At 49.0% G+C, this 23,933-nt stretch overlaps 1 protein-coding gene across 1 annotated transcript in view; it reads right to left on the bottom strand.

Annotated features, from left to right (window-relative positions):
- Positions 1-247: 247 nt before the first annotated feature.
- The window catches only part of ENTREP3 (endosomal transmembrane epsin interactor 3), a 34,579-nt gene continuing 10,893 nt past the window's right edge, over positions 248-23,933 (bottom strand). The window contains exons 4-12 of the mRNA XM_060269536.2: positions 23,084-23,188; positions 20,511-20,618; positions 18,679-18,839; positions 18,003-18,102; positions 16,473-16,560; positions 13,038-13,577; positions 9,980-10,051; positions 8,092-8,357; positions 248-2,865 (exon numbers count right to left, since the gene is read on the bottom strand). Of these exons, the coding sequence (XP_060125519.2) occupies positions 2,701-2,865; positions 8,092-8,357; positions 9,980-10,051; positions 13,038-13,577; positions 16,473-16,560; positions 18,003-18,102; positions 18,679-18,839; positions 20,511-20,618; positions 23,084-23,188 (1,605 nt within the window). The 3' untranslated portion in view covers positions 248-2,700. The remainder of the gene's footprint in view (positions 2,866-8,091; positions 8,358-9,979; positions 10,052-13,037; positions 13,578-16,472; positions 16,561-18,002; positions 18,103-18,678; positions 18,840-20,510; positions 20,619-23,083; positions 23,189-23,933) is intronic.

Here is a 23,933-nt window from a genome sequence, read left to right as displayed (position 1 = left end):
TCGCCAGACCTCATGCAGATTCAACCTGGAAAGTGGTCAGGAATGGCTGTGAACTGTGTGGGATCAATAAATGTACAATGGGAAGACATGTCAACAACATCGCAACTAAAGACAAGCCATTGCCTAATTCCTACACCAGCGTGGCGCAACCAAATCAAACGTTAAACAAGATCTCCAGGACACCTTAGCTGTGTGTAGGGTGTTTTTTAACGAGGTCCTCCTACAAAAACCAGCAGCTACAAATTAGATAGATATGGCTTTATTTGGTTTATCTCAGATAAGTATTTGTGCAACTCAAACTGACAGTGGTGAGCCTCTCCCAGGTTGCCAGCTCAGGGTGCCAATTTTACCAACTTCACTTGGCTCCTTTGCCTTTTAGCAGCCACGGTTGGAAACTGGGCAACACCTGCATTGCCACGTTTCGCTGGCCGAATTTCTCCTGCTTGACGCACGCGGCTGCCAAAGGGCATATAGGCATCCGTGCGAGGAGGAGGAGGGGAAGAGTCGGCAGCCCTCCTTGCCAACCGAGCTTCCCCCCACCCCGCCGCGTACTCCCCTCAGCTCTGCCAAAAGGAAAGAGAGAGAAAAGGGAGCCCCGTCGTCCTACAGATTTGCGCACCTGTGTTGCAAAAGAGCGAGGTAAGAGTGGGAGGACACACGACGGAGGAAAGCGTGGAACCCAAACCGGTTGGGGGCTGTGTGTGGCTTTGGCGTACATGCAGAACGGCAGACTTCCTCCTCCAACAGGAAATAGGGTGGCCGGGTCTCAGGGAGTTTGACCTGAGGTTTCCAGGGGTTAAAGCTTCCCTTCTCAGAGTCTTCAAGGGAAGAAGGCCAGAGCGGGTGCTGGGGTGTATGTGGCAGGAGTAGTAAATTTGGGGTTAGGAGGAGGGAGTAAGGGGCACCCGGACCTTGCAAGGAAGAATGCTACTCTTCCTGTTGATTGCGATAGTAGACAATTAATCTGACGGTTGGTTATTAAAGGGAGGCGAGAAGTAAAATAGATCAGTATGAGAAGAGGTCAGGGTCAAGGGAAGGGAGTGGACAAGTCACGGCTCGGCTTGAGAACTTTTTGTTCTTCGCTCTGACTCCTCTTGCGCAAGGCAGCAGGTGTAACTTGACTCCTCCCACCCCCACCCCCCGCCACCTGAGACATGCCATCCTTTGCCCAGGGCTGGCGCCAGCACTCATCACCCTAGGGCAGTCACTCAGGCCCCTGGATGTCCACAGAGTTGACTGCTGCCTGCCAACAACCCTGTGGTGGTTTGGTAGCTGCCTGCCGCTGAAACAAAATTCCCACAGTGCCCCACTGCAGGGTCGTTGGAGGGGCATTCTGGGAAAATTACGCTCACGACAGGAGACTGGGGTAGGCTGGGGCTCTCCTCAGATCTGGAGCCAGACCTGCAGTGCTCCACCCCACACCGTGCGATGCTAAGCCCCATCAGTGGCCCCATCAGCGGCCAGGCCTCACCCTTTAAGCTCCTATGCTCGGCTCCTTCTGCCTCATTGGATGACTTTAAAAGGAGGTTAGGGAAGGAGGAGGTGGCTATCAATGGAACCTCCAGGCTTAGAGGCAGTCTATCCCGGGGTTGCAGGGCAGAAGTGAAGCAGCAGAGGGACGGCTCTTGCCCTCATGCCCTGCTTTCTGGGCTTCCCAAAGGCAATTCTGTTTGGGGCCACTGTGAGAAAGAGGCAGCTTTGGGGCCGATGAGCCAGCTTTGGTCTTTACGAGTCTTGGGAGACCCAGCAACCCTAATGGGAAGCTCTCTTTCTCTCCAAAGTGATTCCAGAGTATTCACCTGGCCCTGGCCCAGCACCTGGGTGGAGAGAGGAAGCAACCAACCAATCAAAGGCACAGCTAAAAGTGAGGTATCAGTAGTAGGCAAAGGGTTCGATGTTACAGATACGCTAGGGCAGCTGAGCTCCTGGGCATGGCATGTGTGCGCGGGGCTGGGGGGCTGGGAGGGGGAGCAGCAGCTGGAGGTGAGAAGTCCAGGTAGGGTACCTCTCAGGTGGCCATGCAGGGAAATCCCTGGTGATGTCAATTAAATGTGCATAGAAGAGCTGGGCTCATTCCCACCCCGCCCCTCTTCTCGTGCCAAGGAAACCTTTGCCAGGTCAGGCGGGATTCCTGGGCACGCACCTCTTCAGACGGGACAGCGGCTGCCACACACACACACACACCCCAGGCACCCAATGCTGTGAATCATCAGGATGCCGGGAAGCGAGCCGTCGCCCTGTGCAGGGATCCGCCTCTGCCGCTGCATGCCGCAGCTGGCTGACAGGCAGTCAACATTTCCTTAGATACATACAAGTCAATTTGCGGGAGCCGAGAGTGCTGCCGACCGCTGTCGGGCGCAATGTTTGGCGGCATTCCCTATCGTACAAAGTCCTCAGGAGTCACTGGAGAGAGAGCGCTTCCTTCCCACGCCACACAACAAGAATGGTGGTTCGCATGGGGCCGTTAACCAGCACCCGGTCATTGCACCACCTTGGCAGGGCGGAACCCCTACATGCTACGCTCCTTCCTTCTGTCTTCCTGGCTGAGGCGGGAGGGAGGGTTGTTTTTTGCTTGCTTTTTGCTACAGGAGCCCCAATCCAGTTCCTCCAGAAATCTAGTCCCGGGCTTCCTGATCCGAGGCCCGAGTCACGAAGCAGCTGCAATCGTTGGCATCGGGAAGACGCACGCTGAAGGGCCTCTTACAGGTTACTCTCTCGGATGAGTCCGCTCAGGCTGTGGGGGCGCCTTCGCTCCAGCCGGCGGCCGGAGAGCAAGCGCCGCAAGGACGAAGTAGAGCTCAGGTCGCCGCAGCTCTGCAGGTGGATGCCCTCCGGAGAGCTCCGCTCCAGCCTCTGCCTGGGCACCTGAGAGAAAAAACAAAATGACAGCCTGTAAATAAACATTAAGCCAGTCAGAGCTGCCATTGTCTTCCCTGCCCTCGAACCCTGTTAGCAGTGCCAAGGTGAGAAATTGTACTAAAAGGAGAGCAGCTCTGACCACACAACAGAGATGGGCAAGCGGCGCTTTCAAAACAGGAATCACGGCTTCTTGCAGCTAAAAGAGTCAGACTTGTTTCAGAGAGGTTTGCCACAGAAGTTCAGCTCTTCTTTTTAAGCGGGCGAGGCAGAAAAGTACAGTGAAAACATTGTTTTAGGGGCCTGTGGAGAGAGCTGCTCACATCCCCATATTTGACATATTTCTCCAGAGATACTTCTTCTTTTTCTTCCTCCTGTTCCAAAAATGCAGACCTACCAGCTGTTGCATAAGAGGTCATATGGGTGGTTGCTTGCCTTCCCTCACCCCCCATGCCTGAAGCTAAGCCGGCTGCGTAGCATTTTCAGATACTGCGTTGTTAACAGGAAGGAGGGATTCAGTTCAGTCTGCATTCAAAGGCGACCCTAGCAAATTGGTACCTTCTGAAGCAATAGTGTACATGGAGCCTTCCCTCCAAATTCACAGTTCTCCAAATTTTGCAACGCAGTTCTCCAGATAAGTAATGGGTACAGAGATAACTTTGTTACAGTTGTTTTCTTGTTTGTTACTATGCTATGTGTCTTTGCATTGTAAACCACCCTTGGATGACAGGCGTAGTAGAAATTTAATAAAATAAATACAGATATTACGGTAGTGAAAATAACGTAGAAAATAGACACACCACACACACACTTTTTTCTACATTATTTTCACTAAAAACTTTTGCAAAGCAATTTCAATACAGTATATGTGCGTGCCGTCTGCTGTGCCCACCCTGCTCTGCAAAATAATAATGATAATGATGATAACAATTTATTATTTATACCCCACCCATCTGCCTGGGTTTCCCCAGCCACTCTGGGCGGCTCCCAACAGAATATTAAAACATGATAAAACATCAAACATTAAAAACTTCCCTAAACAGGGCTGCCTTCAGATGTCTTCTAAAAGTCAGGTAGATTTCCTTGACATCTGATGGGAGGGCGTTCCACAGGGAGGGTGCCACCACCGAGAAGGCCCTCTGCCTGGTTCCCTGCAACCTCACTTCTCGCTGTGAGGGAACCACCAGAAGGCCCTCGGCGCTGGACCCTCAGTGTCCGGGCTGGATGATGGGGGTGGAGACGCTCCTTCAGGTATAATTCACCAAGGTGCCGCTTGCTGGCTCAACATCTCAGCTCACACTAAGCCATGGGTAGGCAAACTAAGGTAGGGGGGGCAGATCCGGCCCTGTCACTTTCTAAATCCGGCCCGCGGACGGTCTGGAAATCAGCGTGTTTTTACATGAGTAGAATGTGTCCTTGTATTTAAAATGCATCTCTGGGTTATTTGTGGGACATAGGAATTCGTTCATCCCCCCCAATATATATATATATCTATTCCGACAAACACCCCCCCCCCAAGGTCTGAGGGTGAGTGGAACGGCCCCCTGCTGAAAAAGTTTGCTGACCCCTGGCTTAAGCCATGCAATGCAGCTGCTGTGCCTTTAACCCTTGACTTGCTTACGTAACACTCAGGTCTGTGAGTTGGGCAGAAACCAAAAACTGAGTTCAAGTTCTTCATCTGGTAGCAAGGGTCAAGAAAGGAGCCATCTTAGCTGAGATGGGACGACTCTGGGAAGCTTGCTGTGTCTGTGGCCGATGCTTTTTCAGCTTTGTCTCTATTCCTGCTTTGGTGTTGTTGAGGGATAAAAAGAGCAGCGCGTGTTTTAAGCCACCTCCACATCATGGCTGCGTACACATTATTTGTCTCCCTCCAAAGAATCCTGGGAGCTGTAGTTTGCTCAAGGTACTGGGCACTGCACATCAGTGTGGGGCGAACTATGGTTCCCATGGTGCTTTGTGGGTGGGGAAATGTGCTTTAAATGTACAGCGTGAGCACACAGCCTCTCGGGATTTTGTGGGAGGGGTTACCAGAAATTTAGGTTTGCGCAACTAAAGAGGATGGGCTTATTCTGTCACCGACCGCAACAAATCCATTTGCAAAAACAACACCAGACATTTAACATTCCGATTAAGGATGGCGAAATGAACTGAAGCGTGTTTAACAGGAAGATGTGAGAGAATAACAGGGAGGCATGTGAACACGGTGGAATGTTTGTTCTTGTATAACTTCCCTGCAATCAAATCTGAAGGAACGCTCAGTAAAGACAGGGCACCGTCTAACTAACCTCCACAATTTGCGCAAAGAGATCAGGGGGTATTGATGAGGGTAGACCTTATACCTGGGATTACTCTCAGGGAAAAGTCAGAAGGGGTGTTCAGTTTCTGAAGCAGCCTCCCATATGCCGGGGATTTAATTAAGGAAGAATTCTTTGTGAAACCTAAACAGGAGCTTGAATCCCAAGCCGGAATTGATATCAACAACCTCAGGTATGCAGATGACACAACCTTGATGGCAGAAAGTGAGGAGGAATTAAAGAACCTTTTAATGAGGGTGAAAGAGGAGAGCGCAAAATATGGTCTGAAGCTCAACATCAAAAAAACCAAGATCATGGCCACTGGTCCCATCACCTCCTGGCAAATAGAAGGGGAAGAAATGGAGGCAGTGAGAGTTTTTACTTTCTTGGGCTCCTTGATCACTGCAGATGGTGACAGCAGTCACGAAATTAAAAGACGCCTGCTTCTTGGGAGAAAAGCAATGACAAACCTAGACAACATCTTAAAAAGCAGAGACATCACCTTGCCTACAAAGGTCCGTATAGTTAAAGCTATGGTTTTCCCAGTAGTGATGTATGGAAGTGAGAGCTGGACCATCAAGAAGGCTGATCGCCGAAGAATTGATGCTTTTGAATTATGGTGCTGGAGGAGACTCTTGAGAGTCCCATGGACTGCAAGAAGATCAAACCTATCCATTCTGAAGGAAATCAGCCCTGAGTGCTCACTGGAAGGACAGATCCTGAAGCTGAGGCTCCAATACTTTGGCCACCTGATGAGAAGAGAAGACTCCCTGGAAAAGACCCTGATGTTGGGAAAGATTGAGGGCACTAGGAGAAGGGGACGACAGAGGACGAGATGGTTGGACAGTGTTCTCGAAGCTATGAACATGGGTATGACCAAACTGTGGGAGGCAGTGCAAGACAGGAGTGCCTGGCGTGCTATGGTCCATGGGGTCACGAAGAGTCGGACACGACTAAACAACTAAACAACAACAAACAGGAGCTAGTTCAATTCCCTTGTCGCCTTGTTTCAAGAGCTGTTCCCTAAGGCTCAGGCAATTAGGATGTTTAACCCTAATTAGTCAGCACAATTAACTGGCCTCCTTAAATACCTGAAATGGCCCACATCAAAGGGGGGTTTCCCAGCCTTTCAAAACTGGGGGGTGGGGTGGGGTGTTTCTATTTTTGCCTTTGACATCCTAATCATAGAGTCCTTCCTGCTGGGTTCTTTCCTGTTTCCACCCACTGCGGGTGGATTTTAATTTATTACATTTGTTATTTGGGGGGGAGGGGGAATAGCACACAGGCAGCTTACAACTAGCTCTGGGGGCAAAGTTTGGTCAGAATCAAGTACTCTATACTTTTCCAGAGTTAATGCTAAATACATTACTTCTGGTAAATTAGCCGCTAGAGGGCCGTGACAATTTGGGCCCCAGGCTTTTTTAGACTCGTCTACCCATGTAGTTGGGACGCGGGTGGCGCTGTGGGTTAAACCACAGAGCCTAGGGCTTGCCAATCAGAAGGTCAGCGGTTCGAATCCCGCGATGGGGTGAGCTCCCGTTGCTCGGTCCCAGCTCCTGCCAACCTAGCAGTTCGAAAGCACATCAAAGTGCAAGTAGATAAATAGGTACCGCTGCAGCGAGAAAGTAAACAGCGTTTCCGTGCGCTGCTCTGGTTCGCCAGAAGCAGCTTTGTCATGCTGGCCACATGACCTGGAAGCTGTACGCCGTCTCCCTCGGCCAATAACGCGAGATGAGCGCCGCAACCCCAGAGTCGGTCATGACTGGACCTAATGGTCAGCGGTCCTTTTACCTTTACCTTTACCCATGTAGTATCTGAAACCCAAGCGGCGCATGGGTTGCCAGATGTTAATTCCGCCCCCCCCCCCCAGGTCCCCTATCCCACTATTAGAGGGAAAGGGCTTTCTTAAAACAAAACAAAAGAATTCTAGTCCAAATGAAGAGAACAAAAAGGAACACAAAATTGTAGAATTGGGAGGGACCGCAAGGGTCATGTAGTCCAATTCCTTGCAATGCAGGAATCGTTTTGCCCAGCATTGGACTCGAACCCACAACCCTGAGATTAAAGTCTTGTGCTCTACCAACTCGGGGAGTTTTTAACGTCTGGTGTCTTGTTGTGTTTCTTATACAGTGGTTTAAGAACAGCTTAGTTTGTGAACAACCTGGATTAAGAATGCTGCAAACCCGGAAGTAGATGTTTTGGTTTGTGAACTTTGCCTTGGAAGCAGAACATGTTCCACTTCCTGATGAGTGTGTTCCATTTGTAAATTGAGTGCCCCGCTGCTATGGGAAAGCACGCCTTGGTTTAAGAACACTTTGGTTTAAGAACGGACTTCCAGAACGGATTAAGTTTGTGAATCAAAGTACCACTGTATTCTGTTGGGAGCTGACCAGAGTGGCTGGTGCAACTCAGTCAGAAGGGTCATAGCTGCCAAGTCTCCCGTATTCCCCGGGAAACCCCCGTTTTTCCAGCTGTCCCCAGCCGAAAAAATGGATTTTTTTGTTTCCCCCCGGTTTATTCTGGTGCAGTGGCCATTTTGGAACTGGGCGGAGCATGCTCAGAAGCGACTTTTGATGCTGCTTTGCCCAGTTCTAAAATGGCTGCAGCGCGACTTCTGGTGCGGCGGCCATTTTGGAACAGGGCAGAGCAGCATCAAAAGTCACTTCTGAGCATGCTCCGCCCAGTTCCAAAATGGCGGCAGCACTACTTCCGGTCTGCTACTTCCGGTACAGTCCCTTATTTTTCAGGCCGGAACTTGGCAGGTATGCAGATGGGTGGGTTATAAGTAATAAATTAATTATCATCATCAACACTTGCTTGCCTTCCATCCCACCTGCCACCACGACTGCTGAGTTGATAAGAACTCCATTTCATGCGAAACAAAAAATAATCAGCACAGGAAATTCCACTACCTGGTGAAAACTTGTTTTGCCCTCCGTACCTGCTTGCGCCCTGGAGTGCTGCTGCGCCCTGCCATCTCTGCTCCCGCCAAAGCCAGGTTGCGCTTGGACCTGTGGAGGAAACGGGCCACGATCCCACGCGTCCCACGGCACACCTTCAGGTCCCCCAGGGAGCGTGTGCCAGTCTTGGACAGGTGCTGCAGTGGTGCTTTCTGTGGCACCTCCAGCTTGGCCTTCCCTGCCAAGCGAGCCCGCAGGGGCAGCTCGCAGAGCGACGGGTGCAAAAGGCAAGCTTCCGAGCAGGGCCCTGGGAAGGGAGGGAGGGAGGGAGGAAGAGAGGGAGGCAAGGTATTAATGGCAAGTCATAAGAGCCTCCATCTTCAGAGGCACTCTACCCCTGAACATCACCATTGCTGATGGGGTACAGGACACAGGGGTACCAGAAGTTGCGTGATTTCTGCAGGAAGCTATGGGACATGAACCAACTGGAAAACAAGCAATATGTCCGCCCTGAAACTTCTGTATGCAAAAACAATATTGGAAGTGGGATCGTGTACAGGCAACTCCCCACTTATGTGGGGGTTATATTCAAGGCCCCTGCACACATAGAATCATAGAATCATAGAATTATAGAGTTGGAAGAGACCACAAGGGCCATCCAGTCCAACCCCCTGCCAAGCAGGAAACACCATCAAAGCATTCCTGACAGATGGCTGTCAAACCTCTGTTTAAAGACCTCCAAAGAAGGAGACTCCACCACACTCCTTGGTAGCAAATTCCACTGTTGAACAGCTCTTACTGTCAGGAAGTTCTTCCTAATGTTTAGGTGGAATCTTCTTTCTTGTAGCTTGAATCCATTGCTCCGTGTCCGCTTCTCTGGAGCAGCAGAAAACAACCTTTCTCCCTCCTCTATATGACATCCTTTTATATATTTGAACATGGCTATCATATCACCCCTTAACCTTCTCTTCTCCAGTGGAACACATGGAAGCAGGGTACACCGTGGCTCATGAGAAGACCCTCCCCAGAGCCCAAGGAATATGCCCTCTTCAGTCTCTGGGGAGGGTCTCCTTACGGGCCACAAGGACTCTCCAGGGTGCGCCCCACTTCCGGGTTCCACTTCCAGGTTCCCGGCTCCATCACACACAAGTAGATCATTCACACATGAGGAGTCGTCTACATAACTGCCCCGACACCATAATGAGCACAAATAGCTATGGAGAGACAATAAGGAGGAGGTCTGGAGGGAGCCTGAGTCTCAGGAGCAGGAAATACTTCTTAAACATATAGTGTTTACAATGGCCACCTCGATTTCAAGGCGCTAGGCACCTGTCTCATTTCAGCTGTTAATTGATTACAGAGGGCTGAAGCGGCAACACTAAAAGTCCAGTTTCTAGTGCGGGCTAAAAACACCTCTGGGGCATGTGGTTACTCTCAGCGATGCCCCTTCTGAGGACCACAGTTGCCATGCAAGGTGGAGCAGTCTTTGAACATGTTCACAATGCTTTCGGCTGCACTGTAATAAGAATGAGTACAGGGTTCAGACTTACTACACTTTCGTAAGAACAACGATGCCAAAAAGTATTAGTAATAATACTCAAGGCAATTTGTGATTAGTCACCTGCTTTGTGTCTTACAAGTAAGACGATGTAACTAGGGACAAGTGAGGGCAATTAATTCCTTGAACTCCTGACACATTTTATCTGCACGGAGGAACAGGTGGGTGGGAACCGTCCGGATTCCAAGGTGACAGTCCTCGTGATTCAAGCGGTCGCTGACCTCAACCTGTTTCCGCTGGCTCATTATTTGCCAGGTTCAAAGATGGCAACCTCACTCAGCTTCAGCAGGCTGCACCTTGGCCTGGTGGATCTGCCTGATCACAAACAGCCAGGTCCAAAGATGGCTACCGAAGCAAGCCACTTCCCTCACCTGTATCTGCTGAGGAGTTGGGCCCATCTTCCTCCGACGCCTTGGCGCAGAACACCTCCTGGAAGTCCGCTTCTGGTGGGGAGTGAGGAAATGAAAGGCAGGAAAGAAATGGTTTTTAATTGGGGTGTTTCGGCAGCTCAGAAGCAAAGCACACCTTTTGGATTCAGGAGATCCCGAATCCAGCATCTCGAGGTACAGACCTTGCAAGTGTCCCATGGGGAAAAAAATGGGAAACCCCATTTTTCCGTGTGAGAACATGGTGGCCACTTTGGGTGCTGTGATCTCATGTGATTTCACACTGAGATCTCACCCAAAAAAATGCTGGGGGGGGGCACAATCCTATGTAGCACATGCTCTTGTGAGAAAGCACAGCCTTGAAAACGGCACATATGGGATATTTAAGATGCAGACAAACCAACAATTTGTGTTTTGCTAGATAGGTACATGATAGGAGCTGAAGCTCACAGAGTTTTCCTGTAAACTTGCTAGAGAGAACTCAGTGAGAGACAATCCTACTGTGCCCTGGCATTGGGGGGCGGGGGCGGGCATCCTATATAATAAAGTCCAAGTGTCTCTGCGTCCAGATTTCCCGTGTGTCCCTGGGTTACTGCGCATGGGCCCCAGGGACACAGGGATTGGACAGCAGAGACTGGGCGCACGCACACACACGCTCTCCCCCCCCCCACCTACCGTTTCCCTGCGGCTGCCAACCGCCGCTCCTGGCTGGACTGAGCGTTGGGGGGGGGGAGCGCGCACGTGTGTGCGTCCAGCAAGGACAGGTCCCGGGGTTCGGAGAAGCGCTGCACAAGTGCTTCTCCGAACCCCGGGATGCCTCCTTCCTGTCCGCGGCTTGGGGAGAGGAACGGAGGAGGAGAAAGCAGTGCTTTCTTCTCCTCCATTCCTGTCCCCCTGCCGCCGACAACAAGGACAGGTCCCAGGGTTCGGAGAAGCGCTGCGCAAGCGCTTCTCCGAACCCCAGGATGTTCTAGCATCCGTTATTGAACGGGCTGAAATACACTAGTAACTATATATTCTCCGACCTGCCTGGGCTCTTCCTCTTCCTCTTTCCATCTCTTTCCACTGTGCCAGCAATGTGACAATATCTACCATATTTGAGCTTCAAGCTCAGACTACATTTTAGGACTTAAGTATGCCTTTGTAACTGAACTACCAATTTAAGCCTGTCTGAGCAAAGCTGCTGTACCTGTTACTGTTCAACAAGTATTCTGAGAAAGTAAATGTTAATTCTACCTTTTACGAGACTGGGTGCGTGTCATTTTAAGGGGGAGAAAAGGGGAGACATGCCAGGAAAATCCAGTCTCCCTTAAAGCGTCCTGGACAACTTAAACCAAAAGGCTAAAACTAGGCTAAGTTTCCTTTGAAGCTGCAAAAGGATGGTATTCTGCTGAATAATAATAATAATAATAATAATAATAATAATAATAATAATAATAATATATCATTTATACCCCAGTCACTCTGGGCAGCTTCCAACAAAATATTAAAACACAATAGTCTGTTAAACATTAAAAGCTTCCCTAAACAGGGCTGCCTTCAGATGTGTTCTAAAAGTCTGGTAGTTGTTTTTCTCTTTGACATCTGGTGGGAGGGCGTTCCACAGGACGGGCGCCACCACCAAGAAGGCCCTCTGCCTGGTTCCCTGCAACATGGCTTCTCGCAACGAGGGAACCGCCAGAAGGCCCTCGTCGCTGGACCTCAGTGTCCGGGCAGAACGATGGGGGTGGAGACGCTCCTTCAGGTCCTCAAACGTGAGGAAGGAAGAATAATATTCAGGGGTTGGTTTTTTCAGGTGGGCACCGTTCAGCCGCTTAGCTAGAAGGTGGGGTGCCCGGTGTGGCACATTTGTCCTGCAGCCAGGGGTGGGGTGAGCCACCCATGGGGGTGGGGTGCACTGCGTGGAGTCTTTCCCCCGCCTCCCCCTCAGCTGTAGGGTGGCTGAGGGAGAGGCAGTGGGCAGACGCAAGCCCCACACTGCCGTTTCAGGCAGTGTGGAACCTGGAGGCGCCCAAGCCACCACGTCACTCCCAGGGGAGACATGTGGCTCGGGCATGCTGCAGGCCCTGCGGTAAGTGCCGGCCCCCGCAGTGTGGCGCCCAGTGCCAGCCGCTGTTTCGTTATGTTTGTTGACTGAACTAAAAAAATTATTAAGATTTAGATATAAGCGTTAAATAATGAATTGAAATGTTGTTAAGGGATTAATAAGAGGTGAAATTTGTTAGTTGAGGTAAAAATAAGATGATTGAAGTATGATATAGAAATGACTAAGGATGATATACAATGAAACGCAGCAAGGAGGGACATGAGAAAGTCAACAATGTCAGTACACATGAATGATAAATATGGTTGTTTTACTTTTTTTTCTTTTTGTATTTTTGTGTTTTATGTGATTTTTTGAATGGTTGTATTTTCGTGTTTTATGGTTGTTTTTTTCCAGTTTTATAAAACCAATAAATATACAGTGGTGCCTCGCTTAACGAAATTTCCGCTTAACGAAAGGTTTTTTCGAGCGGAGGTTACCTCGCTAGACGAATGCGTTTTACGAAAAATTCGTCTAGCGAATCGCGGTTTCCCATAGGAATGCATTGAAATTCAATTAATGCGTTCCTATGGGCAAAAAAAAATTTCAAAAAAATTTCAGTGCATTCCTATGGGATTCGCTAGACGAATTTTTTGCTATAAGAAAAGACCCGTGGAACGAATTAATTTCGTCTAGCGAGGCACCACTGTATTTGGAAGAAGAAGAAAAAGTTTTGTGAGCCCTAATTTTTCTTTAAACTCTTATTTTTGTCATTTTGTCACACACACACCCATGATGACACCCAGGGCGGCCCCCCACCCCCACCCCCTTCCTTTGCCACTGGCACCATTGCCATTATAAGGGAACAAGGGAGTTCCAGCACCTCTTTTACTAGAGAAAAAAAACAGCACTGATAATATCTAATAAATATATCCTTTCCTAGCAGCTGTCCACATCGCAACAAAACACATCCACGCCACGTTCTCCGCCGTCCAGCTTCCTCCAGCTCGGTCTACTCACCATTCTCGCAGGCCGTGACAATCCCAGGATCGCTGTGAGACCTCAGAAGAGGACCCCGGGCAGAAGGCAGGCGGTACGAGGCCTCGCTGCTCCGGCGCTGCCGCCCGGCGCCTTTGCGTCCCGGCAGCGAGGCCTTGGGCTTGACCCGCACCTCGGGGAAGCAAGGCCCGGCGCTTTGGCCTAAGCTCTCCAGGCGCTGGCAGCTGTGTGTATGGGCACTGCCCGCCTCCCGCAATCCCTCGTACCCCGTGGAGCCGGGCGTGGAGCAGGAGTGCGAGCGCTCCCCCCGCAAGCGCGCCTGGGGCGTCTCCTCGAAAGGGCCCTGCAGGGTGGGGCTCTGAGGGTGCAGGCCACACTGCCCACAGTCCACGCTCAAGCAGTAGTCGGCCCGGCTGCGCTGGATGGAGCGGAACAAGACGTAATCCACCGAGCAGACCGAGCCGCTGGCGTCCAGCAGGCAGGAGTCCTCGGACGGGCTGCTGTCGCCGGGAATGTCCACGATCTCCGACATAATCAGGGAGCCGCTGTCCATGGAAACCGCTGCAGGGGAGAGAGCGAGAGAGTGCCATTTTAGTAAAAATGGCATGCTTCCAGGGTCAGGGGAAACAAATCCGTCCATTTGCAGCCCTCTCCGTTTTGCATTTCCCCCATCTCAGGTCCCGTTCTTCTATGCCAGTTTGGGATTTTTATTGTTGCCATCTTTGAAGTCCTCGTGAAGGAAGATAAAGTCCCTTCCAGAGAAGAATGGCAGATGAAGCTGTTGGAATATGCCGAAATGGCGAAACTGACCGGAAAGCTCAGGAACCAGGAAGACCAAAATTTTAATAAGGAGTGGGGGAAATTTACAATTTACCTTAAAGGCCACTGTAAGCAGCTGAAAACTTTAGCAGGATTGCAATAACACTTGTACTGTAACAAGAACTATGGATACAATGGAGTTATATACAGTCGTACCTCGGGTTATGAACACCTTGGGTTACGAACTGCGCAAACCTGGAAGTATTTTCGCGCACGCATGTGCAAACCGCGAAAATAGCAAAAATAGCGCTTTGCGCATGCACAAAATGGCAGTTCGGGTTAGGAACTTTCCGGGTTACGAACTGCGACCCGGAACGGATCGTGTTCATAACCCGAGGTACCACTGTATATATAAAAGTTGGTTTGTTTAAAAAAGATGCAGTAGAAAAGAACCCATGGGGGGGGGGAAGAGGGAGGTCCAGAGATTTGGGATAACCTTGTAGCTTTGGATATGTGGTGGTATGAAAATATGCAAAACCAAATAGAAATTATTACCAAAAAGAAAAAGAAAGTGAAGTCCTCATTAAAACTCATCCGCATTCTAGCACCAATTTATCCCTGTTAGCACATTTTTATATGCAATTCCCCCTATCATGTGCATTTTGAGAAAGCAATTCCCCCATATATAATGCACTTTTTGGTGTGTTCTTTTCATGAGTGCATGCCTTTTTATGGACATTTTGCCTTAGTTCAGGTGTGTTTCATTTGGTTAAAAATACTCTTCGTTCATTTTGCACATAGTTTAGAAAGCAACAAAACAAACGCAATAGGGTGAATTACATTTCAATGGGCAGGAGATAGAAAGATGAATCTACTGTCTATCAAAATAGTCATCTGGTGCTAATATTCTTCCACCCATTACTTCACTGGAGAAATGCACCGCAAAACTCGGACAAGTGTGAATTCTGAAGTGTGGATGCAAAGTGAAATCAAATTTCTCCCCCACCTAGAATAGGGCAACCAAGTACAGGCATCCACAGGAATTTTTTGGGTGGGGGAGGCGGCAGCAAAGTAAATATTCCAGATCATTTCATCAAAATACATACCTGTCAGAGATCATAGAATCATAGGATCATAGAGTTGGAAGAGACCACTAGGGCCATCCAGTCCAACCCCCTGCCAAGCAGGAAACACCATCAAAGCATTCCTGACATATGGCTGTCAAGCCTCTGCTTAAAGACCTCCAAAAAAGGAGACTCCACCACACTCCTTGGTAGCAAATTCCACTGCCGAACAGCTCTTACTGTCAGGAAGTTCTTCCTAATGTTTAGGTGGAATCTTCTTTCTTGTAGTTTGAAACCATTGCTCCGTGTCTGCTTCTCTGGAGCAGCAGAAAACAACCTTTCTCCCTCCTCTATATGACATCCTTTTATATATTTGAACATGGCTATCATATCATCCCTTAACCTTCTCTTCTCCAGGCTTCCTCATAAGGCATGGCTTCCAGGCCTTTGGCCATTTTGCTTGCCCTCTTCTGGACACGTTCCAGCTTGTCAGTATCCTTATTGAACTGTGGTGCCCAGAACTGGACACAGTACTCCAGGTGAGGTCTGACCAGAGTGGAATACAGTGGTACTATTACTTCCCTTCATCTAGATCTGGGGTCAGCAAACTTTTTCAGCAGGGGGGCCGGTCCACTGTCCCTCAGACCTTGTGGGGGGCCAGACTATATTTTGGAAAAAAATATGAACGAATTCCTATGCCCCACAAATAACCCGGAGATGCATTTTAAATAAAAGCACACATTCTACTCATGTAAAAACACCAGGCAGGCCCCACAAATAACCCAGAGATGCATTTTAAATAAAAGGACACATTCTACTCATGTAAAAACATGCTGATTCCTGGACCGTCCGCGAGCTGGATTTAGAAGGTGATTGGGCCGCATCCGGCCCCCGGGCCTTAGTTTGGGGGACCCCTGATCTAGATGCTGTACTCCTATTGATGCAGCCCAGATTTGCATTGGCTTTTTTAGCTGCTGCATCACACTGTTGAATTTTGAAGTGTCAGGCATAGCTCTAGTGGCTTTAGCCCAAACGTAGCAGAGCACAGAAGCTAGTTGAGGTGGAAATGACTAGTCGGCTAGATGCAGAATAACTATTTACAGGATTTATTAAAAGAAAATAAAAGCAGCAAAGTTTCTGCATACAAAGCAAAGCAAAATAAATCCTTTCTGTCTCTCTCTCTCTCCAACCATATACACAGCAATTCTACTCGAAACAACTGTGCTAGCATTCCTAGATAACAGAGTTCAGTGCTGGCCGTTAACCAATCAGAGAGTAGTTTCCAGGTCAGGCAGACCTTGGCTTTCCGCCAAGAGCAAATTGACACTGCCTTGAGTTAATTGTGTGAAGCAAGAATCTGTAAGTTTCCCATGAGAACCAATTAACAGAAACTGAACAGTTGACTCATGTCAAGTTTGTGGTCTACCAAGACTCCGAGATCCTTTTCACATGTACTGCTCTCAAGCCAGGTGTCACCCATCCTGTATTTGTGCCTTTCATTTTTTTTTTTTTTGCCCAAGTGTAGTACTGTTGGACCAAATGGTTAAAATGCATCTTGTTTGCTTTGGCAAACAAATTGGTCTACCCAGACCTGGTGCAAGTGTTAGGGATGCATGCCTACAAAAGTCCTTACCTTCCCCACTGAGGACAACAGATGGGACCTGATTGCAGGAACAAGGACCGTGTGAGGTATCTGTAAACTGGGAGTCAAAGAGAGTCACCTGCAGAGCAAAGGCAGAAAATGTTGGTGCGCAGCAAAGTCGGGAACACCTCGCCCCTGGGGGCTGAATGTGGCCCCTCCAAACCTCTCTTTCTGGCCCTCATGACTCTTCCCCAAGCCACACCCCCTCCTGGGCCCTGCTTCAAGCCTTCCTCACGGGTTCTTGCCTGGCTGAAATGCGTCCCATCATATTGCAGCCATGCCTCTCGCTTGCCTGGCTGGAGGATGGAAACTAGCTTACTACTGGTCCCAAGACCTGCATTGGCTCCCAGTCTGTTCCCGAGCACAATTCAAAGTGTTGGTGCTGACCTTTAAATTCCTAAACGGCCTTGGCCCAGTATACCTGAAGGAGCGTCTCCACCCCCATCGTTCTGCCCGGACACTGAGGTCCAGCGCCGAGGGCCTTCTGGCGGTTCCCTCACTGCGAGAAGCAAAGCTACAGGGAACCAGGCAGAGGGCCTTCTCGGTAGTGGCACCCGCCCTGTGGAATGCCCTCCCATCAGATGTCAAGGAGATAAGCAACTACAGTGGTACCTAGGTTTTCGAACGTAATCCGTCCCGGAAGACCGTTCGAGTTCCGGAACGTTCGAAAACCAAAAACTCAAAACGGAAATCTCAACACGGAAAACTCAATATGGAAGCTGTGTTTACAGTTCGAAAACCTAAGCATTTACTTCCGGGTTTACAGCGTTCGAGTTTGAAAACCGAGGTAAAACTATATCTGACTTTTAGAAGACATCTGAAGGCACCCCTGTATCAGGAAGTTTTTAATGTTTGCTGTTGTGTTGTGCTTTTACTATTTTCTGTTGGGAGTTGCCTAGAGTGTTTGGGGCAAGGCAGTCAGATGGGCGGCATGTTGTTGTTGTTGAATAGTGGGAAAAATGGATGAAGACACAGCTCTTAAAACAACCAGCTCTTTATTTCAGCTCTGAGTCCTGGACTGAGCAGTAGCTTAGCCGACTGGTTTATATAGTACTCAGTAACTTGCAACAGTAACAAACTTCCCCTAGCTACCCAATCCGTGAACAGCACTCTCAATCCTTCATTTGCATGTTGTGGACCTGAGTGAGAACTGCAGCCACGGTGGCCAGAAGGAGTATTAAGCAGTTAACTTAATACATAACTATTATTATTATTATTATTATTATTATTATTATTATTATTATTATTATCATCATCATCTCAAGTCTCCTTCACTTCCTCTAGGAAGACATTGAATTCCCTGCAGGGAAAGAACCTGGAATATACTGATCTAACGAGTAGCCCAGATATTGTAATCAGTCATGGAACAACCCCTCTGAAGAAGGTAGCATGGGCTACTCAGACCTTGCTACTGGTTGCAAAGGGGTCCCCATGACAATTCGAGCTTCTGGATTCCAAAAACATAAGTCCACAGCTACCCAAAGTAAGACCTTCCTGCCTTGAATTGCACCGATGTAATACCTGGCTGTCTCCATGGAGTCCCATGACGGCCTCATAACTGGGAGGGAAGTCGGTGGGGTAGAGAGGAACGGGGCTGTCCATTGAGCCATTGTAGGTTATGCTGCCAGGAGGAGAAATAATAAGCTCATTGTCCATCACACACGTTCCTCCTTGGTTAGGCATTTATATCTCACTCTTTCCGCCAAGGAGGTCAGAGTGGCATGCAGCGAAAACAGAGGGGTGAGGGTGGGGGAAGCATTCATTTTTAAAAAGTAAGAGACGAGATACTCTGAAGCCCATCTTGCTGCTCTCCGTCTGTTTCAAGGCACAGTTTCAAGCCTGCATTTTGCATCAATAAGGACTAGGAACCTGCATGCAGTGGTACCTTGGTTCTCGAACTTAATCCATTCTGGGTGTCTGTTCGACTCCCGAAACCGTTCGAAAACCAAGGCACGGCTTCTGATTGGCACGGAAGCAGCGTCGAATGTTTGGTTTCTGAAAAACATTCGCAAACCAGAACCCTTACTTCCGGGTTTGCGAGCTGATTCGTTCGACAACTAAGCTGTTCGAGAACCAAGGTGCCACTGTATTTAAAAACAAGGACGACTTTTTTCCATCCTCACCCTCTTTGTCCCCCAAACCGCCCCCAGGCTCCCCTTCTTATTTCCCACACCTCTCCAACCCCCCCCCCCCACACCTTTGGGCATCCGTCTCTGAACTGCAGGTGTATTCTGGAGGATAATAGGGCGGAGGGGGCACTGGGGGAACAAACTCTTCCAGGTCCAACATATGCTGCAAGAATGTGTCCGGGGGAGAAGTGCAATCCAGCGTCACGGAGCTAGAACGTGGAGGGGACAGCTGTGGAAGGAGACAGAAAACAGGGTAAGTGAAGGGGCTGGGCAAGATCTGCAAAGTGCCTGGTGTTCTGAGGAGGCCTTTCTCTTGTTGACATAGGCTGCATACACACCGTGTGATGAGTTTCAGACACCTAATTAAAACCATTTTATTTCAGGAGAACCTTTGCACCACGAATGCTTCTCTGAGGCTTTACATGTTCTGGTGCTGTTTGTTGAAATTGCTTCTCTGAGGTTTAAATTATAAGCTTCGGTTTTTATTCTGATAAGACGCTTTGAGACCCAGATGGCAAAAAGCAGGATATGAACTTTTTGAAAAGAAAGAAATGTATAATGTAGATCAGGGATCCCCCAAACTGCGGCCCTCCAGATGTTTTGGCCTACAACTCCCATGATCCCTAGCTAACAGGACCAGTGGTCAGGGATGATGGGAATTGTAGTCCAAAACATCTGGAGGGCCGAAGTTTGGGGATGCCTGATGTAGATGCTACCAATGAAGGAGGAGGGCGAAACTTCAACACTCTCCTTGGAATTCCACTGCTCAAAAGGGAAGTAGTGAGTGAGGGGTGGGTTTTTTAGGAGGGTGGCAGTTTAAAGATTGTCTGGGAGGCGGGCTCTGTCTTAGCATACAAGAATGGCAGGGATAGCGAATGTTCTGATCCGCCATCAGCTCAAATAGAGTGTGTTCACATTGCAGCCTGAAAGTGCTGTGGTTGTTTCTCTCTCCCCATCCACCCACCCCCAACACACATCTGGTACATTTCACAGGTCCACGTCCCCTCCATTCCAGCTGTTCACATCAGCACAACTTCATTAGTGTCAGATTTGTTTCTGTTTGGCTACACAGCAGAACCAGGGCATCATTACCCCACATAAAGGCATTCACACCTTGGCTAGAGATGACTTAGGAGAAGCTTAAAGGTAAAGGGACCCCTGACCATTAGGTCCAGTCACGGACAACTCTGGGGTTGCGGCGCTCATCTTGCTCTATAGGCCAAGGGAGCCGGCGTTGGTCCGCGGACAGCTTCTGGGTCATGTGGCCAGCCTGACTAAGCCGCTTCTGGCGAACCAGAGCAGCACACGGAAATGCTGTTTACCTTCCCTCCAGAGTGGTACCTATTTATCTACTTGCACTTTGACGTGCTTTCGAACTGCTAGGTTGGCAGGAGCAGGGACCGAGCAACGGGAGCTCACCCCATCGCGGGGATTCGAACCGCCGACCTTCTGATCGGCAAGCCCTAGGCTCTGTGGTTTGACCCACAGCGCCACCCGCGTCCCAGAAGAGAAGCTTAAATACTCCTAATTTGCATGAAGCTAGTTTGAGAAAAGTTATCAGAGTAGTATTTCATAACAAAGTACAGGATCCATGTGCAGTTTGCATGAAGATTTTACCTGTAAGCTGCCTTGAGTCCCTGTCAGGGAAAAAGGTGGGGTTAATTTATAATTTTAATTTTTTTAAAAAAATAATTTAAAATTAAAAAAATAAATTTAAATTTTTAATAAATTTATTTTTATTTTTATTTTTAAATTGGCAGTGAGTATGCAGTAAATGGGAGTGTGAAAGACAGCCCTGAGAAGATTTTGAGAGGACAAGGAGAGGTTTTGAAAGCGCTCAGATCATTCCCAAGTGAATCTGAGACAAGCTGGGAGCAGCCCACCTGTTTCTGGAACTCACCGCATAGAGGATGTCGAAAGAGAAGATTTGGATGCAACACATAATGGCAGAGAGGGTGCACACCACGATGGCAAAAACAGTCAGGCCACACACACTGAAGAGGAGGTCCTGAAGAGGCAGAGAAGTGGGGAGGTGGGGGGGGTGTCAAAACAGATCATTGTCACTGCGGTTGCAATGATAAGTTTGCGGCACACAAAGGTAGCTTTCCTCAACCCGGAAGAGCTTGCTGCAGACCCTAAACACTCTGCTTTTCATCTAGATTTGATTCCAGATCCTGCCAACAAGTGTTTACTTGATAGGCATTTGGAAAACCTTCCCTTGACCGGGTTATCCATGCCTTTTTCTCCCTGCCCAGGCCCCAGGTAAATGAAGAAGGAAGTGGCGATTGCAAACTTGATGTACTGCCCACCCACAACTGCATTAGGCTGGTGTGGACACACACACACACACCATTGCTGGGCAACTTACATAACACCGGTCTTGAAAGACCTACATTGGCTCCCAGTACGTTTCCGAGCACAATTCAAAGTGTTGGTGCTGACCTTTAAAGCCCTAAATGGCCTCGGTCCAATATCCCTGAAGGAGCATCTCCACCCCCATCGTTCAGCCCAGACACTGAGGTCCAGCACCGAGGGTCTTCGAGAATCCAAGTTACAGGGAACCAGGCAGAGGACCTTTTCGGTAGTGGCACCCGCCCTGTGGAACGCCCTCCCATCAGATGTCAAAGAGAAAAACAACTACCAGATTTTTAGAAGGCATCTGAAGGCAGCCCTGTTTAGGGAAGCTTTTAATGTTTAATTGATTATTGTATTTTAATATTCTGTTGAAAGCCACCCAGAGTGGCTGGGGAAACCCAGCCAGATGGGCGGGGTATAAAGAATAAATTATATTATTATTATTATTATTACATCTGCTTCCAAACGGACGCAGCACAGAGTAATACATGAGCTTTTATTTTCAGAACGAAATCAGTTTCTCAATAAGGGCCTTTCAAGAGGAAACAATGGGGCAATAGATGTAGATTCGGGTGGGCCAACCTCCGCTTGTGCCCCCCCCCACCTTTTTTTGGCGACCCTCAAGAAAAAACACCTTAAAAATCTAAAAAATTAAGCCTGATTATTGGTAATATGTATTTAATTATTGACGTTAAAAATTATTAGACGTATCAGCCTTGCTGTATACGTATTAACTGTGTACTTAATTACATATATTTAACTAAATATAACTGTGTATATCTAGTAATATTAAATATATTGCAAACACCTTAATGTACAATATGGGAATTTAATTCAGTGCATGGCCCAAAGGTTCTGTGGCAAAGTTCTCTTGCGGCCCATTTGGTCCAAGAGTCTGGGCCGCTCTAAGCTAGATTGTGTGTGGACCGTGCGGAATAAAGGACTGAGGCAACGTTCACGCCATGGATTTGAAGCATTATGTGACTGTAAGCCACTCTGGGAATTGTAGTTTTGTGAGGGGAATAAAAGGTAAAAAGGTAAAGGGACCCCTGACCATTAGGTCCAGTCGTGACCGACTCTGGGGTTGCGCGCTCATCTCGCATTATTGGCCGAGGGAGCCGGCGTATAGCTTCCAGGTCATGTGGCCAGCATGACAAAGCCGCTTCTGGCAAACCAGAGCAGCACATGGAAACACCGTTTACCTTCCCGCTGTAGCGGTTCCTATTTATCTACTTGCATTTTGACGTGCTTTCGAACTGCTAGGTTGGCAGGAGCTGGGACCAAGCAACGGGAGCTCACCCTGTCACAGGGATTCGAACCGCCGACCTTCTGATCAGCAAGCCCTAGGCTCAGTGGTTTAACCACAGCACCACCTGGGTCCCATGTGAGGGGAATAGGCGCTGCCTAATAATAATAATATTAATAATAAAGTAATAATTTATTTATACCCACCCATCTGGCAGGGCTTCCCCAGCCACCCTTTGCGGCTCCCAACAGAATATTAAAAACGCAATAAAACATCAACAACTCACGGCACCCTAAACCAGGTATCCCCAAACTCGGCCCTCCAGATGTTTTTGGACTACAACTCCCATCATCCCTAGCTAGCAGGACCAGTGGTCAGGGATGATGGGAATTGTAGTCCCAAAACAGCTGGAGGAGGGCCAAGTTTGGGGATGCCTGCCCTAAACAAACTACAGGTCCCAGGATTCTGTTTAGAGCGGTGTTGCGGAACTTTAAATGCATGGCGTAAAAGCGGCCTCAGCAGAGGCAGATTTCAGGCAGCGTGGCTGGTTTGCCCACACTGAGTGCCAAGCCGAGAGGGCGCCACCGCCACCACAATGATGTATTGCAGCGAGAGGCAGAGGGGCACCGAATTTTGGTGTCCAACAGGGCACTGCTGAAATTTTAAAAGCCACTGGCCCTCAGGCTCCATTTATTCTAAAACACAACGTCGCGGGGGGAAGACCCACTTAAATCTCAGAAGCCTTATCTCCTTCTATATCTCATTCACACACACACACATCTCCCATAAAACATTGGCTGCAGCATGTAAACTTCATCAAGAAACCGTCAAAATAGATCCGTCTGCAACCAGGAGTGTCCTTCTGTACTCACCTTGAGGACCAGGCGGACCTTGGAGCAATTCGGATCCAGTTCTGCATTACTTCCGCAGCTTCCGAGCTGGCAGCAAGGGCACAGCTGAGATGGGGAGGTTCCCTGCTGGGGAGGCAGGAAAAGTTCGTAAGCGTGCTGCCGGCGAATGTTCCACTTTAACGTGAGGCAAGATTTCTGGCCCTGCCCGCAGTTGCACAGCACCATGGACCTTGTAGTCGCCTCCTCCCCTGTTGCTCTTTTATCCTTGGAATTGCCCCCACCCAGAAACACCTTTTGAAGCCTCCCCTCTTACTTCTTTCGACACCCACCTCTTCCACGAAGCGTCTGGCACGCAACCATGCAAGTCCCCCACAGCCCTTTCGCGACTAAACTGAACTACGCGGTAACCAAAACAATTCATATCCCCGTTGCTATAAATACGCAAAGAAATACTCTAATGTGAAATGGTATGTGCATGCTTGGAGAGGAGGGAAGAGGGATGCAGCAGGGCGTTTTTTGGGGGGGCAGCTGGCAGAGAAAGAGTTAAGTGGGCCCTCCTCCCCAATCCCACTGCTGCAAAGCGCCCCCTTGGAAAGCTGCTCCCCCCCCCCCCGTTGAAGCGACCTTCCCCAACCTGGTGCCCTCCAGATGTCGCTGGAGTCGTTCTCCCTGATCACTGGCCATGCCGTTTGAGAATGATGAGAACTGGAGCCGAAGAACATTGCTGAACTACAACTCCCATCATCCAAGACTGTTGTTGAACTACAACTCCCATCGTCCATAACCATTGGCTGCTGTGTTAGCTGAGGCTGATGGGAGCTGGAAACCCAACAACATTGTTGAACTGCAACCCCCATCATCCATGACACAT

Source organism: Zootoca vivipara, chromosome 16, assembly GCF_965207765.1.
Source record: "Zootoca vivipara chromosome 16, rZooViv2.hap1.1, whole genome shotgun sequence".
Lineage (NCBI taxonomy): Eukaryota > Metazoa > Chordata > Lepidosauria > Squamata > Lacertidae > Zootoca > Zootoca vivipara.
The sequence above is the reverse complement of the archived record's forward strand: the minus strand, read 5'-3'. Positions and strand labels throughout refer to the sequence as shown.